Source organism: Amblyomma mixtum, chromosome 2, assembly GCF_055824585.1.
Source record: "Amblyomma mixtum isolate Tamu chromosome 2, ASM5582458v1, whole genome shotgun sequence".
Taxonomy (NCBI): Eukaryota; Metazoa; Arthropoda; class Arachnida; order Ixodida; family Ixodidae; genus Amblyomma; species Amblyomma mixtum.
In genome coordinates this window covers 22,845,686-22,860,634 of record NC_143013.1, presented here as the reverse complement: position 1 = coordinate 22,860,634, position 14,949 = coordinate 22,845,686, and the positions used below count along the sequence as shown (strand labels likewise).

At 50.4% G+C, this 14,949-nt stretch overlaps 1 protein-coding gene and 1 long non-coding RNA gene across 5 annotated transcripts in view; both read right to left on the bottom strand.

Annotated features, from left to right (window-relative positions):
• Nucleotides 1–1,842: 1,842 nt before the first annotated feature.
• LOC149358678 (uncharacterized) lies at nt 1,843–3,091 on the bottom strand. Of its 2 annotated transcripts, none has more exons than XR_016288237.1 (3): nt 2,769–3,091; nt 2,299–2,362; nt 1,843–2,238 (listed from the first exon to the last, which is right to left on the bottom strand). It is a non-coding gene; the product is annotated as an uncharacterized LOC149358678 (long non-coding RNA). The 2 variants fall into 2 exon arrangements; XR_016288236.1 differs by lacking the exon at nt 2,769–3,091 and adding an exon at nt 2,423–2,482.
• Nucleotides 3,092–12,333: 9,242 nt separating this feature from the next.
• LOC149358668 (uncharacterized) overlaps nt 12,334–14,949 on the bottom strand; it is a 274,207-nt gene continuing 271,591 nt past the window's right edge. For 2 of the 3 annotated variants that reach the window (XM_089570829.1, XM_089570830.1), the window contains 2 exons: nt 14,334–14,608; nt 12,334–12,949 (listed from right to left, as the gene is read on the bottom strand). In XM_089570829.1, coding sequence (XP_089426955.1) covers nt 12,873–12,949; nt 14,334–14,535 — 279 coding nt within the window. In that variant the 5' untranslated portion in view covers nt 14,536–14,608 and the 3' untranslated portion in view covers nt 12,334–12,872. The remainder of the gene's footprint in view (nt 12,950–14,333; nt 14,609–14,949) is intronic. The other variant, XR_016288711.1, reaches the window with a different exon arrangement.

Below are 14,949 nucleotides of genomic sequence, written 5' to 3'. Positions count from 1 at the left end.
TCTCTAGATGTGCCTTTATTCATGCTCAAACCGTGAGCCTTCGTGGCGGAATGGCAGTGACTACCCTTGAAGTGCCAAAGGCCCTGGTTCGATTCCCAGTCTCAGTAAAGTTTTTGAGGCGAAAGCCTTTAATGCCTCATACTGTCGTTAGCAGCCGCGTGGGCAGATGTAGCGACAGCCGTGTCGGCAGATGTGTCCTTGACGGGTGTCCACCACTGCCTGGCAGCGCTACAACGCACTGTCGCGTTCCACTCCTAAAGGCAAAGATTAAGCGTCATTTTTAGCAGTTCATTAGTATTTGGTCATTAATCAGTAAATAGCCACTAATTAGTAATTTGTCATTACTTCATCATCAATTATGTGTTACATCATCCGGTGGTGACGTCACCAGTGTCACATAGGCAAAGTGGTGCGGAAAGCGCTTTTGCCTCTACGCACTTTAGACAGTCAAAGTGTCCCCTGAATTTTTTTTATTCACGAAACTCTAACACACTTGCTAACATTCCTTGCTCACGACAGTATGAGGCATTCAAGGCTTTCGCCTTAATAAAGCGATTCTGTTTGTATTTTCTTTCACAGCTGTTCTGCTCCTGGCGAGCTTCTAGGGCGGCCGGCTCGCCATTTTGGCGTTGCCCTTCTAGCCATTTGTGTGGCCGGCGCGTTCCTCGCGCAAAGAAGGCGACTGCGCACGTACTTTTCATACGACGGTCTGTTCGCCCGCGGCCTGCGCACTAGGTGTCCATGCCGGCCGGCGGCCTGGTCAGCGCGCCTCTCAATGTGCTGACGCATGAACACGTAGTGCGCAGGCCGCTGGCGAACGGACCGGCGTGTGAATCGCCCTTGAAGTACGTGCGCTGTCGCTTTCTTTGTGCGAGGAACGCGCCGGCCACACAAATGGCGAGCCGGCCGCCCTAGAAGCTCGCCAGGAGCAGAACAGCTGTGAAAGAAGTACGAGCAGAATCGCTTTATTATGCCTAAGGAATGTTTGCAAGCGTGTTCGAGTTTCGGCGAAGGAAAAAAAATTCAGGGGGCACTTTGACTGTCTAAAGTGCGTAGAGGCGAAAGCGCTTTCTACACCACTTTGCCTATGTGACACTGGTGACGTCACCACCGGATGACGTCACATATAATTGTGACGAAGTAATGACAAATTACTAATTAGTGGCTATTTACTGATTAATGACCAAATACTAATTAACTGCTAATTAATGACTCTTAATCTTCGCCTTTAGGAGTGGAACGCGACAGCGTGTTGTAGCGCTACCAGGCAGCGGTGGACACCCGTCAAAACGCGGACACATCTGGCGACACGGCTGTCGCTACATCTGCGGACACGGCTGCTAACAACAATAGGAGGCATTAAGGCCTTCGCCTTAAAAACTTTACTGAAACTAGGAATCGAACCAGGGCCTTTGGCACTTCAAGGGTAGTCGCTGCCATTCCGCCACGAAGGCTCACGGTTTGAGCATGAATAAAGGCACATCTAGAGAACGCACGGGTTTCATGAGTGAAATAAAACAAATAAAAAAATGCAAATATGAAAAGAATAAATTAAGAAATTAAACCATCAAACACGAAAAATACAAAAGAACAGAGACCGCGTGGTCCAGAAGACGCGCAGAGTCGTGGTTTTGCACGAGAACCGCAAAAAAAACGCGGCGGCGGGGCGCGGCCGCACGCTTGTGAAAATGACGCGGCGGCCCTCCCCGACTCCTCGCCAGAGGAATAGACCGAAGAGCGGAACAGCCGTGAAAGAAAAGAGGAGGAGAGGAGAAAAGAAAGAAAAAAAGATAAGGGAAAAAAGAGGAGGAAGGGCGGCGCTGCAAGGAGGGTTCTGCGACGCCAACGAGGAATGCGCCGCCACTACACTGTGTTACCCATCAAAGCAGAAGCTCGGGCAAGTTGTCCAGTTCTCCATGACGGTTATTCAGTTCTGCTGGTGGCAAAAATGCGAGTATTCTTAAGCCAATGAACGAGAGCTCGTTTCACGAACACAGCCGCCTTCGCCGCGAGACTTAGCCCCGCTCTCACCTTCGTTGCCGAAGGCCTGGCTCGAAGAAAATTCCGCCAGGACTCCTGGGTAGGTCCTCCTCCTCGGTGGCGAAGACGACAGCAACCAGCTGGCAACGCGCACAAAGTCACAGCAAGAAGCACCGCACTGTGACGTGTCCGCATCGCTTCTCCCTCAGCAATGACAGCTTATAGGAAGGCAGAATGGCAGTGCCAAAGTCCGTGCATCTGCGAGAATAAAAACAGCTGTAACAAGGGTGCAAGCATTTATAGAATTCGGGAGCTTACTCTTGGGAGCGTCCGGACAGATGCAAGTGCCGTGTGGAGAAAGGCAGAGCCAAAGCCCGTGCACCTGCGAAAATAAAAACACAGCTGTAACAAGGGTGCAAGCATACAAAATTCGGGAGTTTACTCTTGTGGCGTCCGAACAGGTCCAAGTGCATGTGGAGAAACGCAGAGGCAGCGAGCAATGCGAGGCATACACGACAATTCCCCGCTTACGCAATGCCTGCAGCTGCCCTGCCTAGTGCCAGCTAAGCCTACACATGTGCGCCGCAAATACTAGCCCGCTGCGCTTCCGTCGCGGAATAAAGACCCGACGGCGGTGGTTCGCGAAACCACTTTACAAGCCTAGCGTTTATTGTACTACACTTATCCAGTTCTGCTGGTAGCAGAAATGCGAATATTCGTGTGCCAATTGCAAAGAGCTCGTTTCACGAACACAAGCCACCTCGCCGCGAGGCTTAGCCCACACTCACCTTCGTTGGCGTAGGCCTGGCTCGAAGAAAATTCCGCCTGCACTCCTCGGTAGGTCACGAGCGTAAGGACCTCCGGGCGCCTTCGGGCAATGGCGAAGACGACAGCAAGCAGCAGGCAGCGGACGCAAAACGGACGCGGGCACAAGCGGACGCGGGTGCAAAGGCAAGAACCACCGCACTGCGCAGCGCGCTCGTCTCGTATACCTCAGCACTGACAGCTAGCAAGGCAGAGCGGCTACGTCTGAGTCTGGCATGCCAGGCTGCGCATGCGCTACTGACGCTGGCAGAATGTTCTCGAAGGCGATGTGTGATTCGTTGCGTTTATCGGCAATCAGTGACTGAGCGTTTTCGTCATATCTTTTTCTCCCCCCCCCCCCCCCCCCCCCGTTCCGTTCCCCCCACCTTGTGCGATCTTCGACACGTGGACGAGCGACAGCCGTGACGATGCAGCGGCGCCGCTTCTTCGATGCATGCGGCCTGATGTTTTTTTTTATTTTTGTTAGACGACCGTCCGTCTGGCGCGGTGCGAAATGCTTCCGATGAAGCGATAAGAAGATGCTTCTTTAGACGCGCAAGTTTCGTCCTGCATGGCGTTCTGGCGCGCTTGCAGACGGTGGCTTGGGCAACTCTTTTCCTAATCAGTTTCTAATAATTGCTTCTTCTACGATTTTGACAGACCCTGTTTTTTGCATAATCTGAACATGTTCAATTGAAACTTGAAATTACAGCCGCTATATCCGTCAAGGCGGCTACCTTTGGAAATTAACAAAGCATACGCATAACTGCCTGTCTTCCGTCTTGCTCTTGCCGTTTCGCAAGCTTCAGCAGTTGTACTAGAGTCGCGGTGATAATTAGGAGGTGCTCTGCGTAACTTTATTAAGTGAGATGTCAGCCTTTCGAGGTGTACTCGCCGCTGCTCCTTGGCTGCGACGTTGCTTTCCCTGCCGATAATACTCTGGTTCAAACTGTTCGTGTTTTCAAGAGGTCAGTGCAAAAAGACATGCATAGAAATCGGAACATGCGAACGACAGTGGGTTCAGTTGTTAAGTTTTAATTCAAAAGATTGGATGAAACTGCATTTCACTCGCCCCTTGCACACACTGAAGCTGGCATGTCATTTTGCCTTGCCATATGCATCAGCCGCATTTTATTGAGGACATCGTCGTTCTCGTCGTTCCTCGTTCACGTTTTGCAGGCGGACGGGTTAAACCAGAGATAATTAATAAAACAAGCAGCAGGTGCAACCACAGCGAAGCTCCACGATACCTGCCTGATATCTGGGTGCTGGTGGGGTTGAATAGCTACCACCCCCTCCATCCACCCTTCTACACTTGTTTCTTTTCATGGCCGCTATGAGCGTCAACTGTTTTCTTTGTTTTTTTTTCGCTGTCTTCTATGTTTCTGCTGCTTGAACAACGTCACTCACCTCGCAGAGGGTCGTTTGTTTCCCTATCTCATGTGCCTGCATCTCAAGCAGCTGTGCTGCCCTGAAAAACAGTTTGAAGCGAAACGGAAAAGTCGCGGATTTTATTAGTTTGCTATGTTTTCATTCGCCTATAATGCTCTTTGTCCCACTTTTTATCCTACGCGAAAAGCTTACGATATACAAGGGCCATTGGAGAGCATTAGAAAAAAAGGCACAGCCGTTTACCCGCAGTTTTGAATGTTGCCGAAGACTTCTCCGCATGTGGTGCCATGTGTTGTTTTTGTATTTTTCTGGCCAGATTTTGTTGTACTTGGCTAGGTTTGGGAAGCTCGTACCCTGTATGTTCCTTCACGCTACTACTTCTTGTCTGCTGAGTTCCCGCGCAATGCCGGAAACCCCAAAAATTGGCTGTGGTTTAGCTCTGGTTAAACCTGGTAGAGTAGCAAGAGGTAATTGTACATACCCCAGGCTACGCTTAGGTTTCGCTTGAAAGTTAGACTCACGGTTTACGTAACGGCTCGAACTTTATTGTTTATACCAATGAAGACGCTCCGGTGGTCAGCAGGAGTAGTGAGACTTGAGCACAACTGACGAGGCGGGCGGCACCGTCGACGCAGCGACGAGACGCACGGCGCGCACACCAGCTGCGTGCTCTGACGTCACTTCACGTATGCGCACAGCTGGCAGAGCGTGGTGCCACGGCTCAGCGCACAGCCATGCTGACGTCGGGAAGCGGCTGACGTAGTGTAACTCTCGCTACAATAAAGTTTTCATTCATTCATTCATTCATTCATTCATTCATTCATTCATTCATTCATTCATTCATTCATTCATTACCCTCAATGTGCGACCAGTGATAAGCACTAGCTGGTGCGTGAAATGATTTACGCAATGATGACGCCTCGCATGACATCCACTGGACAGTATAGTGGCCGAGGGAGAGTGAGTTCTGCTTCCCAGTTTGGGTTAACGCTTCCGGCTAGAATTCGGTTGCCCATGTTGGCTTTCGCTGGAGGATGGTGACCAGGGTAGAGTGGCCGTGGTCCCGAGCCGGCAGCTTTGTACAGTCTTTGTCAAAAGTATGCAGCTCAAGGGGTCTGCTTCTTAGCCGTGCAGCACCGCTCCTTTTGCATACTCAGGGACTCTAATCTCACGAAGAAGGGAGGAATCAACTCTTCCAAGCTTAGAACTTTAAAATGCTCTAAAGAGCCCAGCTACACGGCTAGGAAGTAATCCCCTTGGGCTATATGCTTTTGGCAAAGATTGCACGTATGTATACCCGGTGATATTCTTTAATCTTTATTGATTTTTCTTTCAAAAGCACTGAGAGATACGTCAATGCGGCCTAGGCAGTTGGATTGTACGGTAAAGCGTAAAGCGAAAATAATGTATGTGATAGAGTTAATTACATTAATTAACTCTGTCACATAACTCTATATATCGAACTATATAATAAAAGCTAATTACTTAAAATTACTTCTGTTTAGGCCGCCAACATCGAAGGCGAACCCAGTGTTTTAATCTTCTGAATCAGCATAGCAGTTCGAAATATCGAGCATCAAAAATACGCGGTAGTTAGGAGTAAGGCGTACCCTTCACCTAACTACATTGCTGCTGTGCAGTGAAGCCAACAACTCAAGAAAAATTTAAGTTATGTGGCAAAACTACCGCAGGCGCACAGAACTCTTACGGACATTGCTGACGCGCGGCGAAGCTACCCCACCAGGGTGCCCCTGGCTCCGTTGAAAACTTGGGGATGGCCGAAGCTCTGCTCGCCAACTACTGACCAAACGCAAACGTACAACAAGAGGTCAAGGCAAGAGCCCGTGTTCCGGTGGTGATTCGGCTATTGGCAAGCGGCTAAATGCGCTTTTGCAAGCTCGTTGATTTGGCTTTCTCGCATTGCACCTTTACAAAATGGTGCCGCTTTTGTTGCGAAAGCAATACTACGCGAGTCGCCGAGACAATTTGCGGAGCTGATCAAAGGCCATACTGCGCATGCGCGAGGAGCGGTGACGTCACACGGTGCACAACTGGGGCGCCGCCGCCGTCGCTGCGCGGGTGACTCAGAGTTGCCACCGCCGCGATAGCGCGCCGGGGCCGCCGCCGCTGCCGCGCGCTCTCCATCGCCTCTCCCTCTCTCCTCGTTGCTTTCGCAATCCTCCATGTTTAACCAGAGCTAAACCACAGACAATTTTTATTTCTAATCCAACCATACAAGCGCAGTTCGGGCATGTTATATTATGGAATGTGATTTCGGCGACCATACTACGCGAAGCCATGCCACATAGGTCTCACAGTTAAAAAAATCTGTAAACATTAAAAAAGATCACCCGGGTTAGTTTATATTTTTGCTTCGGAGGGGGACATGTGGGCGGAACGGCGATGACACCGACGTCACTGAGAAACTGGGAGAGCTTGCACCAAACCCTGGCCAATCCCCCACCGTGGTTATGTGTCATTCCTTCGGAGGCAGCAACAGCAACAACGAGGCTAATTCAGCTGGCGCTGTAATATAGCGGAGACATACTAGCTTAGACGTAGAGCTGGATGAGTGCTGTGCATGGCCTGTAGGCTTCCGATAGCCTGGTATGTGAATAGTCTAGTGCATCTCCGCTGTTGTGTTCCGAATTCATTGCTAAGTTAAAAGTGGACGCTCAATCGATCAGAAAGGCTGCGCCCAATTTGTTTTCCACCGGATATGAGGAGGCAAACAAATTGGTAAAAATTCATCGCTACGCTTTGAAAATCAACCCCTAGCAAGCAATTCCAAATCAGAATGAAATAATTAATGTTATCATTCTGGCGGTCTCACTGGGGATCGCCATGTCTGCACTATGCAGTCAGGCAATAAAAACCATATGCTTGATTGGCGTCGACCCCTTAAAGTCTCGGAGGTGACTGAAGGAGAGGTATTCAAGTCTTAATTCAGTACAGCCTAAAAGCTGCTCGAATTCGAAAGCACCGTGTACACTCCGGGTTGCGTATTCGCCAACTGCAGCCTGTACAGCACAAGGCTTGAAACCACGGTGAATTGATCACGGTGACTGAAGATTGTCACTGCGCCTTACCTAAAAGGGATAATAAATCCTCTTAAACGGCGTTATATGCCACTAAGCATCACGATTTGCGACCTAAAAGGGAAATAATTGAAAAAAATGAAATTAAAAAAAAACAATAAAACTACAGTACAGAGAGCGGAGTCGAACGGCCGACCTTCCATACGCAAAACGAGCCTCTAATCCACTGCGCCATAGCAGCGATGTCAAGCTGTCGTTCTGAATGAATATTTATAACCAGCCTTAATGTGGCTGCTACCTGCCGGTGGGCGGCGCTGTCATCGCTGGCTGTACCGGCTGCATTTGGCGAACACGCCTCCGGGTTGGTGAAAGATCCCCAGACCACAGGGTCTGCTTTTGAGCAGTATAGTAGGGCACTTTCGATGCCCCCGAAGCTCAAGCTCTGTGCAAGGTGAGCAGTCTCCTCCTCACCCCTGAAGACCTTGGTAGCTTCACAGGACCCGTAAGCGCCTGACGATACTGCTCAAACAGTGACACGGTGGCCTGGAAACTTGAGAACCCTGCACATCTCAATGCCATTTGTCATAAAAATTTTTATGGTTCCAGATATAGTTTTGCTGCGAAAGCAACACTACGCGAGTCGCCGAGCTATTTCGCGGAGCTTACGAAAGGCGATACTGCGCATGCGCGAGGAGCAGTGACGTCACACGGCACACAACTGGCGCGCCGCCTCCGTCGCTGTGCAGGTGACTCAGAGGTGCCTCCGCCGCGCTCGCCAGTTGCGCGTGCCGGGCGCTCTCCATCGCCCCTCTCTCTCTCCTCGTTGCTTTCGCAATCCTGCAGGTTTAACCAGAGCTAAACCACTGCCAATTTTTTTGTTTCCCGATAACGACCAAGGAAGGGAACATGTTGCCGAACTCCAATGTCACACCCCAACCAGTTGGCGAATTTTTAGATATACACTACGCAGTGTTTCCTCTTGAATTCTGCCCTAGTGTCGTACAGCATAAGTGACCGTCCCTGACTGTGTATAGCTCTGTGCTGGTCTTAATGTTTCCTATTTTATTGCATTTTTGTCCCGAGTGTTGATCATATGTTCTTGTGATAGCCCCTGATTAGTTAGGGCTGACAGCATGAATAAACAAAATGAATTCTAATACAGTACTTGTTAAAGTGAAACTGCAGGGGTTTTAGAGTTCGAGGAGCTTAAAGGTGTCGAATGTGTGCAAGTTTCTGGTAAAGCTTGCGAGTCTTTTTGGGCTATCATTGGCAATTAAAATTAAAACCGGGAGGCCGTTTAGCCTTCTCTGCAGCGCACAGCGCCGGGTGGGGAAGGGGGGTGGGTGGGGGGGCATGATGGCGGTGTCGGTGTATTTACAGCTCAAAAACGCATTCTTTGAGGAAAAGAAAAATAAACACCACCATCGAAGGCAGTGCCTGCGGAGCGTTGTTTGGCGGCATCCGGCGACGCACGGCTAGTTGTGGGCGAAGGCAGCGAAAATTGGAAATCTCTTCCGTGACGTCATTACCGAGCTTCTCCAAACTGCCCCGATGCTGTGAGAAGAAACCTGACACTGCATCGTCAATTAATCACTATTCTGAACGCTCCCGCAAAATAACTTGGCACGCTTTACCAGCAACCTATATAGATTTGAATCCTTGAGTGTCGTGGGTTTCTCAACAAATGACGCAGCTATCCTTTAAGGTCAAGAAAAATGGTCTAAAAAAAAAAAACCTGGGGTGCTTCAGTTTGCTTATGTGCTATGAATGCGAAAGCACTGTGCGCTATTTTTGTTTCCGTGGGTGCGTTTGCGGTTTGTGCGTTTGGGTAACTTAGCTCGCGTTGTTCACCAAACCGCATACCATTCGGAGCTCCGTATGTTAATGCCCATATGTGCAGAATAGGCCATTCTCTACTTGACATTCACAGGTGTCCGCCGCGGTGGCTCAGTGGTTATGGCACTCGGCTGCTGACCCGAAAGACGCGGATTTGATCCCGACCGCGGCGGTCGAATTTCTTTAGAGGCGAAATTCTAGAGGCCCGTGTGCTGTGCGATGTCAGTGCACGTTAAAGAACCCCAGGTGGTCGACATTTCCGGAGCCCTTCACTACGGCGTCCCTCATAGCCTGAGTCGCTTTGGGACGTTAAACCCCAATAAACCAAACCAAACCATTCTCAGGTGGCGGCGAGTCCTCATACCATTACCAGCTCAGTGGTGCAGCGGTTGAGCGATCGGCCACATGCACTGGCAGGTGGCTGTTCCTGTCACAGCCACTGCTAGGGATTGTGCGACCATGTGTGACCCATGCTGCTCTTCCCGAGAAACTTTTCGCGCAGCTGGCGCGCCGTTCGTCTGAACTTACCCGAGCTTCCTCCTATTGGCTGCAGCTTGAGTGGCGCTCCTCCGAACATACCCGACCTTACCCGAGTTGGTATCCGAGCTTCCTGCCTTTGGGTGCAGTGTGCGCGGCGCTCCTCAGAACTTACCCGAGTTACGACCAAGTAACCGAATAAGGCTGGGGTAAATGCCCACACTTTCTGTACACACTACCCGTGGACGCCACACATGAGCCAAGCAATGGTTACGTACAAAAAATTTCTTTACGATTATATCTTCTCGCTGCAGCAGTTGCATGCGCTGTGTCATCTTGGCGTCCGCTGCACTCCACGAACCGCTTTTCAGATATATTGACCTCTTTAATCAATGCGGCCAGCTTGGACGCAGTGTTCAGCCAATCAGATGTGTCGAGTCGGGGGGAGGTGCTCTCGGACGCGTCCACGAACCTTTTTTCGCATGTTCTGGCCTCCTCCGCTTTCTTCGGAGTGTCTTCACTCTCTCCATGCTCTCCTTCTATAACATTTCCTTGTCATCCTCTTGCAGAAGACACCGACGCCCTCCTGCTTTGACATTTCCTCATCTCCTTACAGGCCGCGCCTGTACCGCCCCACGAACCCCTTTTCGGGGGCTCCGACCTCCTGGTACTTCATATTCAGAGCTCTTTCACTCTCTGTCCTCCTTATTGTCTTACAGGACGCCCTCGCTCAGCCCGTAGAGGCCCACGAACCTCTTTTCGCCTTTTCTGAGGTCCTGCAAGATCTTCGGAGCGCTTTCACTCCACGCCTTCCTCCTTTGACCTTTCGTCCTCATCATCGTACAGGACGCCCCAATTCGGCCCGTTCTGCCCCACGAACCTTTTCCTCTGCTCCTTCTTCGGAGCCCTTTCACTCTCTCCTCGCTCTCGTCCTACCACCTTTCCTCCTTATTCTCTTACAAGTGACATCGACAATGCCCCGAAACCCAGGGACCGTGCACTTTGTAGCTTCGCTGTAGTGCTAAAGGAAATTTCTGGGCTTGGTGGCGCCGGTCACCGTTCCGTTCCAAAAGTGGCCACTCTGGTGGTGAAAAACTTTATTTATTTGAAGGCCTAAAGGAAATTATGCAGCAGCATTGCGGGCGGCCTTCAGGCTGCCGATTGTGGCGTCCAGGCCGTGCCTAGGCGTGACGTCCTCTGCCCAGGTCACCAGTCGAAGTTGGGGTACTCTGGCCTCCATGTTTTCCGTAGTTCGTCCGTGCCCACCACCACCCTTCCCTTCTTTTTATCAAACGTTTTTGGTATGGTTCAGCTCGGGCAAAAGCAAGCAACATATGCCGTCGCGCACGTGGCAGTATGGTTCGCCAAAACACCTTACCTTCCGGCATTTAGCAGGAACCACACCCATGAAATAGAGACGACCAGGCGACACAGACTGAAAAAATGTTTATTTCTCTCGTTTCTCTGTGTACAAAACACAACCAAAACTTCCAACAAGCTCCGCAGGCAAAGAGCACCGCAACGCAAACATCTTTTTCAGTTTTTTTTCTTCTAACTTTCAGCACACTCCCAGGGTGCCCGACACGCTTCTCTATGCTCGCGCGACACACACAGGCCGTGAAGGAATGTACAGGCCCGCATATCGCTAATGCCACAAAAACGTCGCGACTCGGGTACGCGATCACGCGCTTTCGCGAAAACACTTGACCTTCACAAGACACTTCAAACGAACACGTATACACACACGTGCTAGGTGTTTTTTTTTGTTTCTTCTTGCCTTCGTGCACAGAATTAGAGCAAATCAAAAGGAAACAGTTGAAGCCCAGTCAAACGAAGTCTTTGGGTGCAGAGGATTACTTCGTTTGATCGGGAGCTTTGCTAAGTCACGAACGCTATAACACGAGCAAAAAATAGTTGAGCGGTAAGGAAAGCTGTAATTTTTTTTTCTTTTCCGGGCTTCAGTCGTTGCTTGCGTGCGCGCTTACCCAACATAATCCAACTGCGCATCTTGCGCATTTCGAATCCTTATGGCCCCGTACAAGTCGACTCACCAGGCCGCAATGGCGTACAGCAGTTATGCAGTTTATTTTCGTAAAAACAAAACGCGCTGCCATAACCAGAACACTGAACCTGGTAACGTTTTGAAGAAAACACCCTCGTAATGAGATCTCTCGTTTTATGTTTTTTTTTAACAAAATGCTCTGTTAGCCTGAGACCGAAGCCAAGTTTATTCTTTCGAGACTGCTATAGCATTGATCCTCGTGGCTACCAGCGGGGGAACCTTATTCGTTCTTTAGATCTAAAAATTCGTTATAACAGGTTTCGTTTATTTGGGATTCAACTGTAACGCCTTTTTCGCGAGTGCTACCTCATCAAGTTGTAAAACTTAGCGGGCCGCGCTTTCACATTGCGGTGCAAGGGTTAGAGCCTTCGGACTTGAAATGCTACGCTGAAGCAAGAATCTAGCTGCACTGGTAAGCTTAGCGAAGACACGTAGTTACAAACGACACGTAAATAAATAAATACAAAAGTGCATTAAGGGAAGGGTCCACTCCGCGGCAAGTGTCCGATGTGTCAAAAAGCTGCCTTGCCGTGACTGTGCACGAGGAAAGCAGGAACTCTGGAAACGGTGCTTTTTACGCTTAAGACGTGTACGAATTGGTGAGTGCTATACATAAAACGCCAGCAAAGAAAGTCAGCTCACTTGAGTCGGCTGTGGATCGGAAAACAATAAGACAAGAGCACTGTGCACCTAAGAAAGGAGGGGGGGGGGGGGGGGGTATCAGCAAGCGATGCGGTGCACATGTACAACATGCTGTTCGATTTTTTGTTGTTGTTGTGTGTTCACGGCGAGTGCACCACGCAAAACTATCTTTGGTTGCTGTAGTTTGTCACAGCGGACTTTTGGAACGTTCCGAATTAGAAACAGATAAAAACATTACCGTTCCGCAAAGTCAACCGACTCGTGGTCAGCCACCAATAGTGCAGAGCTCCATTTTCAACTAGGACCGGATTCTAAGCTGCCTATTGCCACAGCTGCGACCTGATAAAGAGAGTCGCATCGTGGTTCGCATCCCCCAGAAGCGCTTTTTTCTTTTCTCTCATACGAGCATCGCTTCACTGGGGCTTCGCTCGCGTTGAGTGGTGAGCCAACATAACAGCGATGATTCTAGCATATCCGTGCCAATGAGAATTTCGCCGAAGGCTGACTGCTGCTGTGTGGATGTGGTAGGGGACAGAACGTCTTCTCGAAGAAGCAGACCCCGGCCGGAGGGCAGTTCACAGGGAACGACTTTTCACCAACACAGACACATCAGTTCCTGTGTCTTGAATGGGGCAGGCACACTAGGACTTCGGCGGACCCTCCGATGATGATGGTTTGTCCGCTGATGAATCACCGGAGCTGCCGCTTGCTGACGGGTCTGCAAGTAAATAAAGAAAAAGAAATATGAGTTACTGGGGCACTTTAGGCGTTGACATGCACACGAGGCTATTGCTTATGCAGAGCAAAGTCGCCGTTTTTCTTGGTTACTCAAATGCAAGGAATGTTACGGCTAGGAACACTAATTTTCTCGCGCGATGGAAATGTAATCCTTTTATATTTCGTCTAGACGTGTGATGTGGGAAGCTGCCGTACGTGCAGTGCTGCCTGTTTTGTGATCCGTACTCTTCCATTATGAACGAGCGTCATCAGCATTCTATAATAAAAAGGAGAAAGCCAATGAATTGTAGCTACGTGGAGATTCCGTACGATTTGCAGTCGTAATTGAGAATCGCGTTCGAGTACTGCGTCTGGGAGTTAAAAGTAACTTCCGCAACCACAGCCGCGTTAGCGAGCCGTCCTTCCGTCCTGCTTTGCCTACACCACTGCTTTTGTTTCTCCTAACGCGATCTAGCCCGTGCATTGACGTTGCCAGGTGACATTTTTCTTGGGATGTCCTTCCTTGATGTTGTGAACTAGCTAGCGACTTCTTCTCGCACAGCTATATTCCAGTGCACATATTATAACGCTAGTAACCTGCTAGTGAGGTATCTAACAGCGAATGGTGAATAAGGCAAGAACCGCGCGATTCTAGTAAAAAAAAAACAAAAAAAAATGAGCGCGCAGTTTTAGATTCTGGATGTGTGCAAGTAGCGGTATTGTGAAAGGGAACACGGGAGTACGTGGCTTAAGAATGGGCGGCAGGCACCATGCCGATGCGCGGAGAGAGCAGCCGCCCCTGCTTGTTGCGCATGCGCCTTTGCCGCCGATTCTCGCTGGATCTCTAGCTGTTGCAGCACTTCGCGAAGCCCGGAGACCACGCACACCCGTGTACCCTTTCATACTGCCGCTACCTGCCCTCCTTCTATGGCGAAATAAGGCAGGTACACAGTAGCATCCAAACCGTTGGCTCTCGGCTTTTGCGTTCGCGTTCGAATTGGGTTTCCTGTCAACGACAGTGCATCAGGATAATATATGGATGTCTTGCAAGCCACGTCACTGGCACCATGATGATGGACCGCAGATAGCTTCCATAGTGCACGTCGGAGCAGGCGGTCACAAGCGGATTCAATAAGCTCGAGCTTTCACTGCGGTTGGTACCACCCGCAATAATGTGGAGCGGGGAGTCCTCTCCTGAAGGACTCATCTACTATCTGTGGTACTGGTACCTGCGATAGATAAGTGGTGCGGACGAGGTTCCTTCTTTACCTCAACCTATTATCTGTGGTACTGCTGTGCCAAAATGGGGAGCGCTTGACGTCGTCGCAAGTCACCGATATACATGCGTTCAGCGTTCGCAACATTACACGCCGTCGTAGACTGACCGCTGCACGATAGCTTCTGGAAGCTGCAGGGCAGGGACGCGGTGCTGACGTTGGTGGCGCTCTCCTCGAGGATGTCGGGGAGGGCGTTACGACGCCCCGTGCGGCCCGTCTGCAGAAAGGCGTCGAAGCCCGGGGCTGTGCCGCCGCCCGCCGCGGCAGCGCCGCCCGTCGGATCGCCCACCGGCTGCTGCTCCACTTCCATGCTGCTAGTGCTTCCGCCACCCGCCAGGCGCCGCCGCCTTCTCTGCTACTTCCTGCCGCAGGCGTCGACGAATCTGCGCAGACATGAGGGAGAAAAATAAGACACGTTCACACGGCGCACCCTGCCAGCAAAGTGCACTTCTGGGCGGGTTGGTACACGGTCAAGAAATGTGTACACAAAGACAGAATTGCTGATTGGACAAAGGCATCGGCCCTCTAGTCTTGTGCACGTCTTTTCTCGTTTTCGTTAGGAGCGTTGCGTGAAATCCGACACATTTCAAATTCAAGAAGCGTCGCACCTGTGTCGTCCTATTCATGCATGTTGCACCCCTGGCTTTACGAATACACGAGGAGAGGCGAGAAAAATTCCTCCCTAAATCCCCATAAGCTTTGCAGCGTGGGTGCACTAAACAGG